This window comes from Hippoglossus stenolepis, chromosome 8, assembly GCF_022539355.2.
Source record: "Hippoglossus stenolepis isolate QCI-W04-F060 chromosome 8, HSTE1.2, whole genome shotgun sequence".
NCBI lineage: Eukaryota > Metazoa > Chordata > Actinopteri > Pleuronectiformes > Pleuronectidae > Hippoglossus > Hippoglossus stenolepis.
In genome coordinates, this window is record NC_061490.1 from 13,777,790 (window position 1) to 13,793,036 (window position 15,247).

Genomic DNA, 15,247 nt, shown 5'->3' on the forward strand with positions numbered 1-15,247 from the left:
AATGTTTTTTTCCTGATCTACTTCTTTATTTTTTGTCTTCAGATTCCTGTATAGTAACAACATACAGTGCTTTCTGCTGAATCAACATAATCCTCCTCATGTCGAAATAGTCATTGTTCTCAGTTCATCATTTACATGGTTAACTGCACCTTTATTATTCAATAATTGGCATAAAATTGCTGGTTGAGAATTACACTTATACTGTGTTGTATGTGTAACAGAATCTACAGTACCAACAATGTCTGAACACACACTAAGTGCAGTACATACGTCACTGCAGCAAAATAAGAATTTCCTCTCCTGCTTTTATATAAAAAACTATCAGGTGGTTTTTCAGACCTTTAACTTTCCAAAAATATCATTAGAATAGAGATACAGTGATACTTCGATATAAAACACGGAAGAGAGAGAAAAGTAAAATACCAATTGTATAAGAACGTAGAATGTCACTCCTCTTCCGCCAAGGCCTCACAGTCCCCTTATGAAACTACATTTAAATGCCAAAATTCCAGATTTATATTTGGATCTGCCAAATCACACACAGTCATAGATATCTGTTCCCTCGACATCAATAGGATCCATTAATTAAATATCTGAGAAGTCAAGGAAAATGTCAAAAAACATCATATCTCACAAATGTTAACTAAATCCCCCCTGTGATCCGGGTCTGCACCAACATTTAATAGGTTTTTTTCCTGACCCATATCGCAAGCCTCCACCAGGTTTCACTGTAATCTGCCCAATACTTTTATATACTCCTGAAAAATAACAACCAAGCTTCTATTGGACACTTTGTGCCTCAGGGCCTGTGAGGTCACCAGGCCAAAAAATCTCCAGTTCCCCCTCTGATCTCTCTCTTTCTACCCACTTCTCCTGAAGAAGAAGTGGGTATCTCTCTCTTCCTTATTACTTCTCCTGAAGGAGAGGTGTACCTGTACCTCTCCTGCTCACCCAGCCTGGGAGACATTCTCCCTTCCCAAGCTCTTCCAGCCTCCATGCAGGCCTGCCTGAAGCAGACTGCTCCAACCTTCCAAAAAGGCAGTGACGTGAGAGCCTGCCTAAGGACTTCAACACGAGCAGCTATGACACAACGTCTTGCCAGCAGAACAACAACAGGAGATACAAACCAGCCTGTAAGACCAATTCACAGGATTTCAAACAGCACATCGGAAAGGACCCTTTCCCCCCTTTTCATGAACTGGTAACACACCCGGGCTTATTACACTAGGCTATGCATAGGACTGTTAAATTCTATTCATGTGATGTTTATAAGTTTGATTTTTGTTGCTGGGATATTTTGGTAATAAATTATTTGAAAGCTAATGTTAGTTATGTTATGCTCCTCGCAGATTCAGGGTCTTTCTTTGGATGAATCTAACCACTTTCTTTAACCTGGTGCCAACACCTCACACACACATCTCCCCAACCTTAACACACACATGTGACCTCAGCCACATGGTCCCACCATTCCATGTGGTCCTTTGTCTTCTTCGTGGCCCCGGCAGCCATTTTGAAAAAACACACACACAAACACACTTACACACATACACATCTGCCTATAGTAAGTACACTTTTAGTTAGTTTCTGTGTTTTTACTTTGATCATTTCATAATGAGTTTTTCTTTAAGACACAGGCTGTTGTCATTAATGTTGCATAACTGTGAATTTTGCCAACCTCTACACTGTCAAGAACTCCATATCCTTCAACTTTGCTAACTACGGATGTAGTAATTTTTCTTATAGTTATAAATTGAATTATTAATCAGAGTCCAAATTTGTGGTAAGTAATTTCACGAGACTAAAATTAATAAATTGGCTATCTTCTCCCTTCCTTTGAAGGGTGGTGCCCCGAGGTAACTTTAATGTCCATTACATTTATTATTTAATATACATATTTTTATATTAATAATAAAAAGAAATCTGATACCCAAATATATTGAGTGCCCAAAGGCACAGGATTTAATGGTGCCACGTTTAAAGTAGAATAATCCCAACAATAGGCATCAACAACAAAAAGTCTAACTTTATCAGAAAAACACATATAATAAACTGTTCTTATCGTTCATTTTAGGTAGTTATTATCACACTGATGTATGTCCAATTGTTTATTTTTAGTTATTTGATGCTATAAAAACAGGAGGAAATGTCATGATTGACAGCTGAGACTCAAGATGGCAGCATTCGTATCAGAGTGATTCTGGCTTCATTTCTGTGGGAGGAAGTGGCGCCTCGTACATCTTTATTTACAGTGGACAGGCAAAACCAAGACTGTGTTAGAATGTGTTCGGCAGGAAGAATATATTGGTGTGCAGAGGGATAATTCTCTGGAGGATAATCAAAAGGAGCGACTCTTTTCACATCACTTGTTGTCATTCATTGCTTTTATTTTTCTCCGATCCAATAATGATTACATTGATTGAAAAGCTGTGAAATTAAAACATATCAGGAAATGATGTTAGTAACGAATTTTAGATCTGTCACATTTACAATTGAAAGCTACTGTACAGCCAAAGAGATAAGTCGTGTTAGACAACCAGAGAACCCTCTTCGCCGAAAGTTAAAGGATCTGGATTTTCTTCTTACTCTAAATAAAAGCCTTTCAGCTAAATTTTCCCTTTTTTAATGCAGGGGGTAGACTGACATTTTGAATGCCTGCGGCTTTAATGTTTTTGCTCTTAACGACACAGTAAACTTAGATTTTAATCTGATTTACTGCCTGTAAATTCTACATTTGGACCTTTCCTCTCAACATATTTTCATAAAAGCACAGCAAGTGTAATATTATGTACTTTTGTCTTTCTGACGTATTAATGGTCTTGTTTTAAAAGTTCAGTGACATGACTTTGATTTTTGCTCAATCAACACATTGTTAAAAATCTGGAAGTCCAGTGCATTCCAGTTGATCACATTCCCTGGAGTGATTTTGTCTTCATTCACGTAGTTCTGGATCTCGCAGGAGGAGAGGATGTGGTCCCACATGTGGACGTCCGACATCATGCCGACGAAAGACTGTTTAATGTCAAATCCCCCACCGTGGGAATCCTGCTCCTGAGGTCAGAAATACAGAAAGTTAAAGCAAGACACACACAATAAATTACACGATATCACACAGATAATTTGCTGAAGGACCACGAATTATGATTCTCATCAATAAAAATCTACCTGTCCTAAAATAATCATCATGGTTCCTTGGATGTGGGATCCAGAGCTGGTGGATCTCCTAATCGAGGGTATTCCATCAAACCACATCTGCACCAGTCCAGACTCAGCGTCCCATGTGGTACAAATGGAGTGCCACATGTTCGGCCTGTAGTCGAACCCTCTATATTCTGCCTTTTTATCCCTGATGTGGGGCTCCATCTCCTTATTTGCTTCATCCCAAAAAATCAGGAAGTCATTGCTCTTGGAGGATGTGGCCAGAGAGAAGAGGGCGTGGTCTCTGTTGAGGTCGGTAAAGGACCTGGGGACATTTCAAAACGACATTATCATTCATAATACTTTTTACAATCAGGTGAGTTCAACAGTGAGTTCTTATATATGCATTTTGTATGTTCAGTTCTACCTGTGACAGAGAGTAACAGCACTTAAATCCTGTTGTGCTGTGTTCAGCTTCACACGAGCAGTGTTGCTTTGCTGTGGGAAAAGGAACATTCGACCCGACATATCTGAAGAGAGAGACGGAGAAAAATGTTTAATGTACTTGGGGTTTTGTTTTATCATTTTTGCTCAATTGTAACATAAATCTAAAATGTACAGCTATGAGGAAGAAATATCTTCTCAAGATGTCAAATACAAATCTTACCACATCATTATCAAAATAAGAATTTCTGCACTATTTTGTAATTAGTAAGTCAGTTTGTGCAAAGAGTGGAATCAATTCTTGTTGGAAAGTGGAATAAGCACCATTAGTTTTTCACACTTTGGTCAAGGAATCACACATTTACTCAGACTGAATGGGTAATTTCAATCGAAATGGTAATTTGAATATATTTTACCTTGTTGAAACTCTCCTGTCAATACAGTACACATTTTAAAACCTCATGTATGTAAATTAAGATGTTTCCTTGCCTGTAATGAAAATGTTATGCTAAATAAAAGGCAAAAAAAATTCTATGTTCATGCTTTTTACTTTTTGGATTCACTCTGTTGTGTTTCTTTTACCTTCAATACTTTCAGCACATCCTGTCAGCATCACCAACCCAAGCAGAAGAATCATCTTATATAAAGACAAAAGTGTTGTGTTTAGTGGCAGCAGGAGGACCCAAGAATGCAGAACAAAAAGGTGTAGTGAACAAAAAGTGGACTCAAAAGGCTAAACTGAAAACACGCGGAAAACTCAAAGAAAGAAAGTACAGGACAGAGGTGGGTGACGTGAGGCGGCATGAAGACGACGAACTGACAAAGACAAATGGAAGCTAAAAATATCACATCTATTACAAATCTGTTAAATATCATTTTACAGTTTTACTTGTGTAGATCCTACCTTGAAGCCAGTCTCAGGATTTAGTATGATGCAGTGAATAGGGAAGACTCTTCTACTTTCACAACTTCCCCATTTCTCAGTGCACGTGAATGTTTTTTTCCTGATCTACTTCTTTATTTTTTGTCTTCAGATTCCTGTATAGTAACAACATACAGTGCTTTCTGCTGAATCAACATGATCCTCCTCATGTCGAAATAGTCATTGTTCTCAGTTCATCATTTACATGGTTAACTGCACCTTTATTATTCAATAATTGGCATAAAATTGCTGGTTGAGAATTACACTTATACTGTGTTGTATGTGTAACAGAATCTACAGTACCAACAATGTCTGAACACACACTAAGTGGAGTACAGACAAGAACTTCATCTCCTGGTGGTAAAAAAAAAACTATCAGGTGGTTTTCCAGGCCTTTAACTTTCCAAAAATATCATTAGAATAGAGATACAGAGATACAGAGATAAAAAATACGGAAGAGAGAGAAAAATGAAATACCAATTTCTGGATCCACACCAACATTTAATGGGTCAGGAAAGACCAATATCGCATCCCTCCACCAGGGTTCGTAGTAATCTGCCCAATAGTTTTTGTGTAATCCTGCAAAATAACAAACTAATCCACATGAAAACAAAACCTCCAGGACCGAGGTAAAGATCTGAGGCAAAATGTTAGCACAATTAAATTATATAATTTACATTATAAATGTATATTACAGAACACCACATTTGACTCAACAACACATGGGCGTTGTATTTTTTAAAGATTGCTTGTGTTATAAGGATTCTTCACATGTTGTGTGAGGTTTAGATCATACGTGAAGAAAAGTTCTGGATATTGTCCCACATGTGGACATCGTTCACCATTCCAACAAAAAACTAGTTAATGTCAAATCCCCCAATATGGAAATGAAATGGTATTAATATCACACAAAATCAGTTTTGAAATCTGGACTTTTATCTAATCTATACCACATATAAACATCAAGCAATTCAACTGTACCAGGCCTAAAATAATTATAGCGTGTCCACACATGTTTGATCCAGACGGGGAATATTTTTTGATCAAAGTTTCTCCATCAAATTACAGCTGCATCTGTTGGGATTCACTGAACACAGCACAGGACACAGGACACAGTGGATGAACATGAAGTAGATAAAGAACAAAAAAAAAAAGATATGTTCACAATCCAAACAGCATGGCTCCCTGAAGATCAGGGTCATCAGGTCGTTTTCAGCAGAGGTTTGGGCCCAGGCAGAGAATTATGGTGGTCTCTGTGGAGATCTGTAAAGGACCTTCTGGCATTGAAGAGAAATTATAATGCATGCTGCCCTTTCACATAAAAGTCCTTTCTCGACTCAGTCAGAGTCACATGGTCTGTGTGGAGAGAGAGAAATCTTAGATCAAACGCTTATGTAAATCCTGTTATTAATGAATTAATCATGCAGTGGCTGCAAAAATAAAATAATTAGTCGAGATAAAAGATATAGGCATTAGAAAAAAATATTTTTGGGAAGATCATTTTACATCTTAGTTTTGGAGCATAATTGCACCTTTGTTCCATGAAAATCATTGCACTAACAATTTTTATGGAAAGTCCCTGCAGAATTTTAAGAGAGGTAAAATGTGAACTATTGATTGTTGGAATATGAACAGCTACTGTACATGTCAGCACTGCTCCGTATCACCCATCATTCTCGATTTATAAAAATGAAAAAAAGACCCTGGAGCTGTAAGGAAATTCACTAAAAACCTGTCGATCACAAGTCTTTTGATTGACTTTTTGAATCACACTTAGTTTGACGATTGTTTTGTCGTTTTTTTGTTGTTGTTTTTTTCGCACAAGTTTATACAGACATCATTTCATTCTGCAAATAATCTTGAAAAATAAATGAGGGCCAGTTTAAGCTCTGTCAAATCAATGAAATGTAAATCCTAAAAACATTTATTTTATTGGAAACAATAAAAACAACATATTCCCTGAATGTGGCTGATTTTTGTTTTTATCAAGACCCATGAATTATTTCATGAAAAACGCCCTATCTAACAATGTTAATGACAGTGAAAAAAAATTCTTGGATCTGCCCCCTGATCCGCATCAAAGTTTAACACCTCCACAAAATTACATGGAAATCGGTAGAGTGCTTTTTGTGTAATCCTGTAATGAACAAACAAACAAACCAAACAACAGAAAACCAGACAGGAGTGAAAACATGAGCTTCTTGGTGGAAGTAATTAGGTTTCACATTGAAATATCATGAACAGTAATTTGCATGGCAAGAAAAATGACAATTTATACCTTAAATACACAAATTGTAAGTTGTTTTATAAGTGTATGCACAGTTCAAAGTCCAACCTGTTCTCCTCCTCCTCCTTTTGAACCTCTTCCTACACACACACCTACAACTTCAAAGACTTGTCACGTTTGTTTCTATCCATTGTAAATATCCAGTATCTCTCCATACTAACCCAATATCACTGTTTGTTTATTCGTCAGTCTTTCTAGTTTATTGGTATCTGGTTTATTACGTGTAGCTTCTCGTGTTGACTTTTCCTCCTTCCTTAGCGTGTGTACATGTGTCTGTGTGCCTTTCCTTTTAAATTCATCCATTCATGTGACAACACACTGCATGGGGGTGCTTCCTTGACAATGTTTATAGGTTGATCCTTGGTGATGATGTGTCACTAACGACTACCAGTTACCTGAAGTCTATGTTTTCTTCACGATCAGCAAAAATGACTTGCTGCAGCACAACATCAGGGGCCGCTCTGTACTGTCACAACCAAATAACATGTCCTCTCTGCAGGGGGACTCCTGTGATGGAGCAGCCTGCACGCTCCCTTCTCTACTGATGTGCTGAGACCCAGTAGTAACTCGGGACAAGCCTGTAGCTCAGAGCGAACGTTTCCTGGAAAACGGCATCAGATCAGCCAGAGGGATGAACCCTGGAGAGGGATCAGACAGAGCACACTCGACTCAGCAGGGAAAAACTCTCAGAGTTTGACTGAGCTTCCAGACAGGATGAGATATTTATACATGGCAGGAGGAGAACAAGAGAGACAAGACAACGTTGCTCAGTCGCAGTGAAGTTTATTGTGAAGAACATTTCGCGGTACTGTAGTGCGAACCAAATCTAGAAAAAGATAATCCAATAAACATAAGGCACTGTATACTGTATATTGTAGGTAGTTGAGAAACTCAGATATAAATCTCAGATATGGTCAAGCTGTTGCTGCTGATGTTGAATGAGTTGCTACACTAAAAGGACGAGTATACAAGGCATGTTAAAGACACAATTTAACAAAGGTGAGGGGCATAGATGCTTCGACATGTCTGTGATTATATACGTAGGTCCAAGGCGTTGGAATGAATCATGAAACACCACACAATGCCATCGTATCACACATTATGTGAACAAAATGGAACAACTCCAACACGAGTACATAAAGAGAGACTGTTTTGTCTGTTTGGCTTCGTTAACAACAGATCGCCAAACAATGTATAGTATCAGATCTACGACATGCACAACAGCAAGCTATAGTAACCTGATGAGAGAGCTTTTGCAGGGCAAGTCACTGTGGTGTCTTTGTGTCTGTGTTTTCTGTGCAGAGCAATGTCTTTGTGTCCGTAATTGCGACAGTCCTATGTGAGCAGTGATTTCTTGCTGTCATCCTCCAGGTCTGTCCTCTCCCAGCCCTGTCGAATGCGGGTGAGGGTGCGGTCCACGCAGGGCAGCAGGAGCAACAGCTTGAGCACCAACACCACGGACGGCAACACCAGGCTGAGTATGTAGCCAGGAGGAGTGTACCATTTGTAGGTGTAGGGTCTAAGGAACCGGTTCCACCCATACAGGTAGGTGTGAAGGGTACAGAGGAACAGCGTGAGGTAGCCTAGCTTTGACTGGAGGAGAGAAAAATGAAATAATGCATTTACATTTACAGATTCATATAGTTACACCTCTGAAAACACAGATCTAATCACTGTGTGTGTGTGTCTGATATTTTCCGGAGTTTGCCTTTCACATATGAAGAAGGAGACCCCACAACAGAAAAAAGACCAGAACATTGAGGCTAGGGGTGGCACCTGAGTACAGAACATGCAGGAGGCAGGATATAACTTATTAGAGTCTGTGGACAGCACAGTGATTTAGGCCTTTACAGTTCTCAAATCACGTTCTTCCCAAGTTGACATCTTGGTTTTTCTTCCTGAGATATTTCTGTTCCTCAAGTTCCACGTTCACGGCCACTTCAAACTTTCCTGCTGTATTCTCTCATGAGCTCACCCAGACATTGTACTAGAGAGCTGACAGGAAAAGTTTGAGAAATGTCCGCAGCAACTGACTTTGACATTTGCGTTCTCTGTAAAAAATTCAGGAACATTTTCGGTTCATGTTTGGCAGCAGCTATAAACACCTACACATGTGCACACATGTTAAACCATGCTCATCTACCTGGTGCGAACATACTGCAGTAGATCGTGAATGTCCATGCACCCACACATCTACAGGCAGATAGATCTATCCTATACACAAAACCTTAAGACTGCGGCCAAGGATAATATATGCCCCCCAAATTACATTTGATGAATAACTTAACATTTAAAGCGCTGCTCTAATTTGGGCTGGAGTAAAGGGGAGGGCTGTGGAATGAGAAAAGGAGCTTGACATGACCCAGTTACATTTATGAATGATCTTGTTCCCTGTAGTGAGTCCAATTTCATTCTGATTGGTCAAAGTGGGAGAAAAAAAGGTAAATATTTGTGTCTGCCTGAGTGAAAACAATCACAGTGGAAAATTTAGCAAGGAAACGATGAAAATATCACCAACATGCCAGAGTGTTTCATCTGAGCCGACGCACCGAATCGCTGGGTGTTGGCAAAATCACATAATGTGAAGATCATAGCAAACAGTTTTTCTGCCAGTATCCACACGTCTTATAAAGGTCCAGTAGCCTCTTTCTGTAAGTTTCTAAGTGAAACCTCAGCAGCCTGGAGCATAAACAGGTGCAATAGTACACACAACATTTCACAACACACTTTGAAGTTTCTCCAGAGGACACATTTTAAGTGGATACCAAGTGACCCTGTTTAATATTAGGAGCATGTGTCTCTGTTAACTGAATCATCAATCTGGTTGTCATTTGCAGCTTTTCAAGGCCACAGTGAAGAGGTGAGATAATCATCTGGTCCATATTAAAATTTCCCAATGAGCTTGTTTGTGTTCTTTTTATCAGAAGCCGGCTCATGAAATATCATAGAATTGGCACTAAAATGAGCGGCAATGTGCTCGTCTGCCATTCAGTTTCCTTTTCGTCGTGACTAGAAGTGCCTTTGCTGTGTTTCATTTTGTTCAGTGGTTGTAGCATTTAAGTGCAAATCTAAATGGAGAGAATACACACGTGTGGCTTCTTAACTTGTGTGGTGATCAAGGGTCCAAAGATGTCGCAAGAAACATAAACAAAACGTTAGCATTTAAGATGTCATGGGAAACCAGCGGAAAGGTTACGACTACACAACATTTAAAGGAACCATTATTCAGATAATCAAGTTCATTATCTTAATTTCTCATAATCTTGCTTGAAAACGTTTACATGCTCTAATGTTCAGGAAACGCATCACGTTCCTCATCCTCTCCATTGCTGCAGCTCCACCTTTCAGCCTCTGCCTAAAACGCTTAGTTTTAGCTCCTGTCTCTTTAAGGCCACCCTCCTAATTAAGTTTAGTCCGCTCTGATTGGCCAGCTAGCCCACTCCGTTGTGATTCAGACACTTCCAGCACATGTAGACGTGTATTATGCAGATTTCTATCGTGACATTTGCATCTGCGGAAGTATCGCCCGCACTACTGACGAGGCGTTTAAGGTGCAATATTGTCTGTGCGGCAGAGGAGCCTTCTCTACCACAGGGCTTTGGGCTTTTTAACTTTGCAGAACTTTTACATACACAAAAAAAATCTATGATACACTAAAGGGAAAGGAGAAAATGTAAACGCGTAATATGTCTCCTTTAATGATTCCTGTAAACACACACGCCCAGACACTATAAGGGAAAACTTGTTGGGTAGTTTGCTCATGAGACCAGAAGGCTAACACCACTGGAAACTGTTGTGAGAAAATTCCACAGTCTCATTCCTCCAGTTGTGACCCCCAGTGTTTCACCATGTAAACAGGATGCAGGGACTGAGCCAAGTGCTGATGTGCTGCACAGTATCCTACACAGCTCAAGTAGAATTTGGGTCCAAAACTAAAGCTCACACATTCAAATATCCACGAATCATTTAACTCAAGCAAACATGCCAGTGTCTACCTGTACGAAGCTGAACTCCCTCCAGCTGAGAGCATTGCTGACGGAGGGCAGAGACGTTATTCCCAGCAGGAGATAAACCGCGAATCCCAGAATCCCCACAGAGAAGTAGGAGTCCGAACGCCAGGCTGAAGTGTTGTCAAACTCGTTCGTTTGGTTCTCCTTGATCTTAAAGTGACAGTAAACAAATACCGTTTGTGTCTGTACTGAAGGAAATAGATAACTATTATTGAAAATTGTCTGAATTCACGAGTATATATGAGTACATTTTTCATGCTTTGAATGAATCAACCATTATTATTTTCGACCTGTGTGGCTGCCTTACCCGTGAGATGATACCTTCACCAATCCTGAATCTCACATAATATCTGGGAATGAAAATTTGAAAAGTATTTAGAGAAATAGCATCTGGAAAATCCAGACAGCTCTACCTCTGTGATGACTAACTCATATTAAACCCTACCAACCCTCCAATACCTAGTTACCCCCCTGGATCACCATAGCAACCACCGCAGTATCCACCAAGTCCACCATTGACCATTGAACAACCTGTTATCATGTGAACATATATTCACTTCTTGACAGCAAGTTTTCATATCAGCGTCTGTGAAAGGCCCATATCTTCCTATTTTATCGCGTCAATTCATCACTTAACAGAAGGTTTGGTTAAAATTGAGATTTTTTCCAAGCTGACATTATTTGTTGAAATTAATAACCAATCTTAAAAGTAAATTCAAGATTAACCACTTGTACCTAATGGGGATGATAAGGGTGTAGAGCACATGTAGAAAGGCGAAGAAAAGTGCCAGTAATCCCAGCTGTTTTCTGCACAGCATCCAGCGATCCAGCCAGTTAGGGAAACGCCTACAACGACAAACATACTTCAACTTGTACGAAGCAATATTTAAAATACATCACAAATTTTGCACCTGTGTTCAGGCACTAAATATCAGTCATTCAGTCTGTTCTGATGTCTGACTTGTATTTGGTTCCTTTGTAGAGCTGAACGACGGCAGCGATGACGCCAGGCAGGTAGCACAACGCCAACATGATGAGTGACACAATGGGAAACACCTGAAAGATAAAGGTTAAGAACAAAAGAGATTATTGTGAGGACATGAATGTGCACCATGATTTATATGAAATGATTTCTCGAGGATACATTTTCAAGAGGAACACATGCTGGCGCTAAGCAGTGTTTACCTTGTTGGCCAGGGACACCATGATTCGAAAGGAGTTGTCTTTCCCCTCAGTAACGTACTTGTAGACGACGTCTCTGAGGAGCACATAGATGAAGAAGAAGGCGGTGAGGCCGACGGCCACTTGGAGAGGCAGCCTCCACTCAGGGAACAGCTGCAGGGGGAAGTCCTCCAGTTCTCTGGCTGCAGTCAGGGACCCTCTATCCAGAACTGTGAAGCCCAATTTGGTGGCTGCCTCTGCCACTGCCTCCTTTGCCTCAGCACTGTTTCCACACAGGTAAACCTGCAGCATGAAAACATCCGTAGTTTTTAAAACATGTCTGATGATGATTGTCTTCATTACCTCATATTTATACATTTATGTTTATTTCTTTGTACACCCAACGATCAAACCAATTTGAGTAGAGGAAAGCAGGTAAAAACGAATAACAATGCTCAGTCAACATATGTGATTTTGCTGATGGTGGTCCAAACACCACAACACAACCCAATACTTACACATATTCCCTCCACAACACAATGCACTCCTGTGTGGTTTTAGCGTCCACTGGGATTCCGCAACCAGATCGAAATGAAAGAGAAAAACCCACATATGCCGCAGCTTTGCAGCACCCAGAGAGAGAGAGAGCAAAGCACGTGAAAGGAAGCACAGATCTGGGAGAGATTGTGGAGTTAATTGATTCAAGGACAGATCAGAGATGGCAGTCACAGCAGAGACAGAAGGCTGTCTACTCAGGTTTGGCTTCTTTTGCTCGGATTTGGGTTTGACCAAAACCTCAAATGAGTTAATAATATAATTTGGACAAAAATGTTTTCCTCTTGGAAGGCGACAATTAGTTTGAACTTGTTGCTCGACACCCCACTGTGCAAACACTTTGGAGAGCTGACAACTCCTTGAAGTGGAAATCAGTGAACGTTGAAAAATAGCCTGACTCTCAATGTTAGTGAAAGTGAAAAAGATCAAATATAATATAAACAAACAAACAGACAGGGGTGAAAACATAACCTCCTTGCTGCAATTCTCTGTCAAGGCTAACCCCTTGTGTCGTCATGTTAAAGCAAGTGAAAAAAAAATTCCCTGATCTGCTCGATTATCTGGATCTGCTGCTCCAAAACATTTTGTTACTTTCACTTTTTAAGATTTCATGGAAATTGATCAAGTAGTTTTGGCTTAATCCTGCTAACTTACAAACACCATTGAGAACATAACCTCCTCGGTGGAGGTGATTTTATACAGATCTGATGCTGAATGTGTAAAATGTTTGGAAACAGGCTCCCTCAGTACCTGTCTGTTGGCATCTGTCGGTCCGTTCTGCAGAGCCCAGGCAGACAAAGTGTTAAAACCTTTCACAACATGAGCTCCAGGGATCAGCCTGGAAAACAAACAAGAAACGTTTGCTCCTTGTTCCACCAGCTGTTCATGATTCAAACCACATGGTCCACAACAGTTCTTAACGTTTTAGGTCATCATCAGTATTGCCGGATTTCCTTTTACCTCTGCAGGTACTCAGCATTGGCCTCCGGATATAGATTCTTCTTGAGGTTGTTGCTGACGTCCACCAGCACCTTCCGATCAATGAAATTAGCGGAGTGGATTAAAAGTTAGAAATTAACCAACTGCTGTGTGACACAAAAGCATCTGACCGTGCAACAAGGTACCTTCCCCTTGAGCTGAGGTGCGAGAGCCTCGAGGAATTCATAGTGTTCTCTGTGAATACAAACAAAGACCAGACCAGCTGACTGAGACGCTGCCGCATGGCTCATCACCTGGAAAACACATGCAAACAAATAGTACTACTGTCATTCAGGGCCATTACGTATGAAAACACACTCAATATTGAATAGCTGGCTGACACACACTTCACCAGTGACCTTCTAGCTCAGCTGCTTTTCCCCAGAGCTGACTATGCACTTGTCATTATGCAACACACACTCTCAAGTATCAGCTATTGATTACAACAACAATCATCAAAACACAAGCTGTAAACAAAAGCTGAATTCCAGTGAGAGGGTTGTACTCCAAGTCTTGTGTACCTGAGCTCCCTGAGGCAACGGGCCACAGCTGTGTGGTCTGCGGCTGCCATACACCACCCTGTAGCCAGACTGGAGCAGACGCAGTCCCAGCGAGCGACCCAGGTCCCCCGTCCCATAGATACACAACAGCTCGGGCTCTGGGGCAGCTGCTGCACCGAGAGGATGCAGCGACACACTCTCTAGCTTCACCTCCTTTGACATGTTGCTCTTGCAGCAGGTATGACCACCGTCTGCCACAAACGCTGAGGATATCTCCGGTGGTTTCCAAAGAACAAAACACTCTGTCAGGGTGTCTGTCAATGACTAGACAGCCGCTCTGGAATATGACTGAATATGTCCAGACTTGAGGCAGAGGTAACAAAATTATAGTCCTCAAAGTAACAGTTCATGTGGGTGGTTCTGCAAAAAGTGACGTAAGAATCAACCGTCTGCCCCTTAGGCCATCCTGTATCCACTTCTAACTCTTTACTCTGTGTGTAGTTCTTGTGTTGGTACCTCCCCTCCTCCTTCCCTCTCAGGATAGGCTGAAGGCTGTCAACACTGGGAAACTCTCTGGCAAAACACAGGAATGTATCTGGCACAAGTATCAGAGTTGTCTATGGTTAGTGTGTACAAACTCTGTGCTTTTTTGTGTCTGTGTGTGTTGGGGTAGGAAATTTTGTGTCAATGTGTCACGTCGACCTTCTTCTCGGAAATCACCAGAACATTTAGTACGGATTGTACTGGAAGCCAGAACTCCAATTCATTTGCATGCCAGTTATCCAGTGTTAACACAGTGGAATTTCTTCATTTGCGAAATCACTGCTCTGCAAACACTGGGTAACCAGATGAGGCAGTAAGTGAAAGCCCAGTTAATATGAGGACATAACGGAAATGCTCATATTAAAACAACCCAATGAGCTCACCCATGTGTGGCACATTGTGAGGCAAATCTCTTAATTGTAGTTTGTCTAATGTCAGCTGCTCAAAAATAAATTCCTGGATGTGTCCCCTTAATCGTGTCCACTCTGTAAGTTAATGAGCTCTTCTTTTGCCCGTACCCCTTACGCTTCCACCAAGACAATTCCTGATAACAGACGGACAGTAATGGAAACTTAACTGTTTGTGTCCAAGATTGAGTGCAGAGTGAGACAGGACTGAGATCACCGACAGTTTACTCAATTCATGTGAGCAGCAGCAACACTGGGCTCTGTACAAACAGCAGATCTGGAACAGGTTAAGGTCATGCGATGCA

At 40.7% G+C, this 15,247-nt stretch overlaps 2 protein-coding genes across 2 annotated transcripts; both read right to left on the reverse strand.

Annotated features, from left to right (window-relative positions):
* Positions 1-2,363: 2,363 nt before the first annotated feature.
* On the reverse strand, positions 2,364-4,580 carry LOC118114316 (female protein-like). The gene is made up of 5 exons (XM_035164701.2): positions 4,484-4,580; positions 4,162-4,216; positions 3,563-3,665; positions 3,163-3,460; positions 2,364-3,048 (listed from the first exon to the last, which is right to left on the reverse strand). Exons 2-5 carry the CDS (start codon positions 4,214-4,216, stop codon positions 2,830-2,832), a joined length of 675 nt encoding a protein of 224 aa, XP_035020592.1. The 5' UTR covers positions 4,484-4,580; the 3' UTR covers positions 2,364-2,829.
* A 2,974-nt stretch (positions 4,581-7,554) lies between these two features.
* On the reverse strand, positions 7,555-14,476 carry LOC118114017 (metalloreductase STEAP4). Its single transcript, XM_035164205.1, has 10 exons — positions 14,014-14,476; positions 13,639-13,746; positions 13,475-13,545; positions 13,265-13,352; positions 11,984-12,262; positions 11,760-11,854; positions 11,534-11,644; positions 11,106-11,148; positions 10,784-10,948; positions 7,555-8,381 (listed from the first exon to the last, which is right to left on the reverse strand). Exons 1-10 carry the CDS (start codon positions 14,212-14,214, stop codon positions 8,124-8,126), a joined length of 1,419 nt encoding a protein of 472 aa, XP_035020096.1. The 5' UTR covers positions 14,215-14,476; the 3' UTR covers positions 7,555-8,123.
* Positions 14,477-15,247: the final 771 nt, after the last annotated feature.

Bases quoted from the DNA above. Each gene is read 5' to 3' on its own strand.
- LOC118114017 (XM_035164205.1), bottom strand. From the start codon at position 14,214: ATGTCAAAGGAGGTGAAGCTAGAGAGTGTGTCGCTGCATCCTCTCGGT. The intron at 11,855-11,983 runs GTAAACACTGCT...TTTATCTTTCAG, and splicing joins TGGTGTCCCTGGCCAACAAG to GTGTTTCCCATTGTGTCACT. The intron at 11,645-11,759 runs GTCAGACATCAG...TTGTCGTTGTAG, and splicing joins TACAAAGGAACCAAATACAA to GCGTTTCCCTAACTGGCTGG.
- LOC118114316 (XM_035164701.2), bottom strand. From the start codon at position 4,216: ATGATTCTTCTGCTTGGGTTGGTGATGCTGACAGGATGTGCTGAAAGT. The intron at 3,666-4,161 runs GTAAAAGAAACA...CTCTCTCTTCAG, and splicing joins ATGTGCTGAAAGTATTGAAG to ATATGTCGGGTCGAATGTTC. The intron at 3,461-3,562 runs GTAGAACTGAAC...AAATGTCCCCAG, and splicing joins GCTGTTACTCTCTGTCACAG to GTCCTTTACCGACCTCAACA.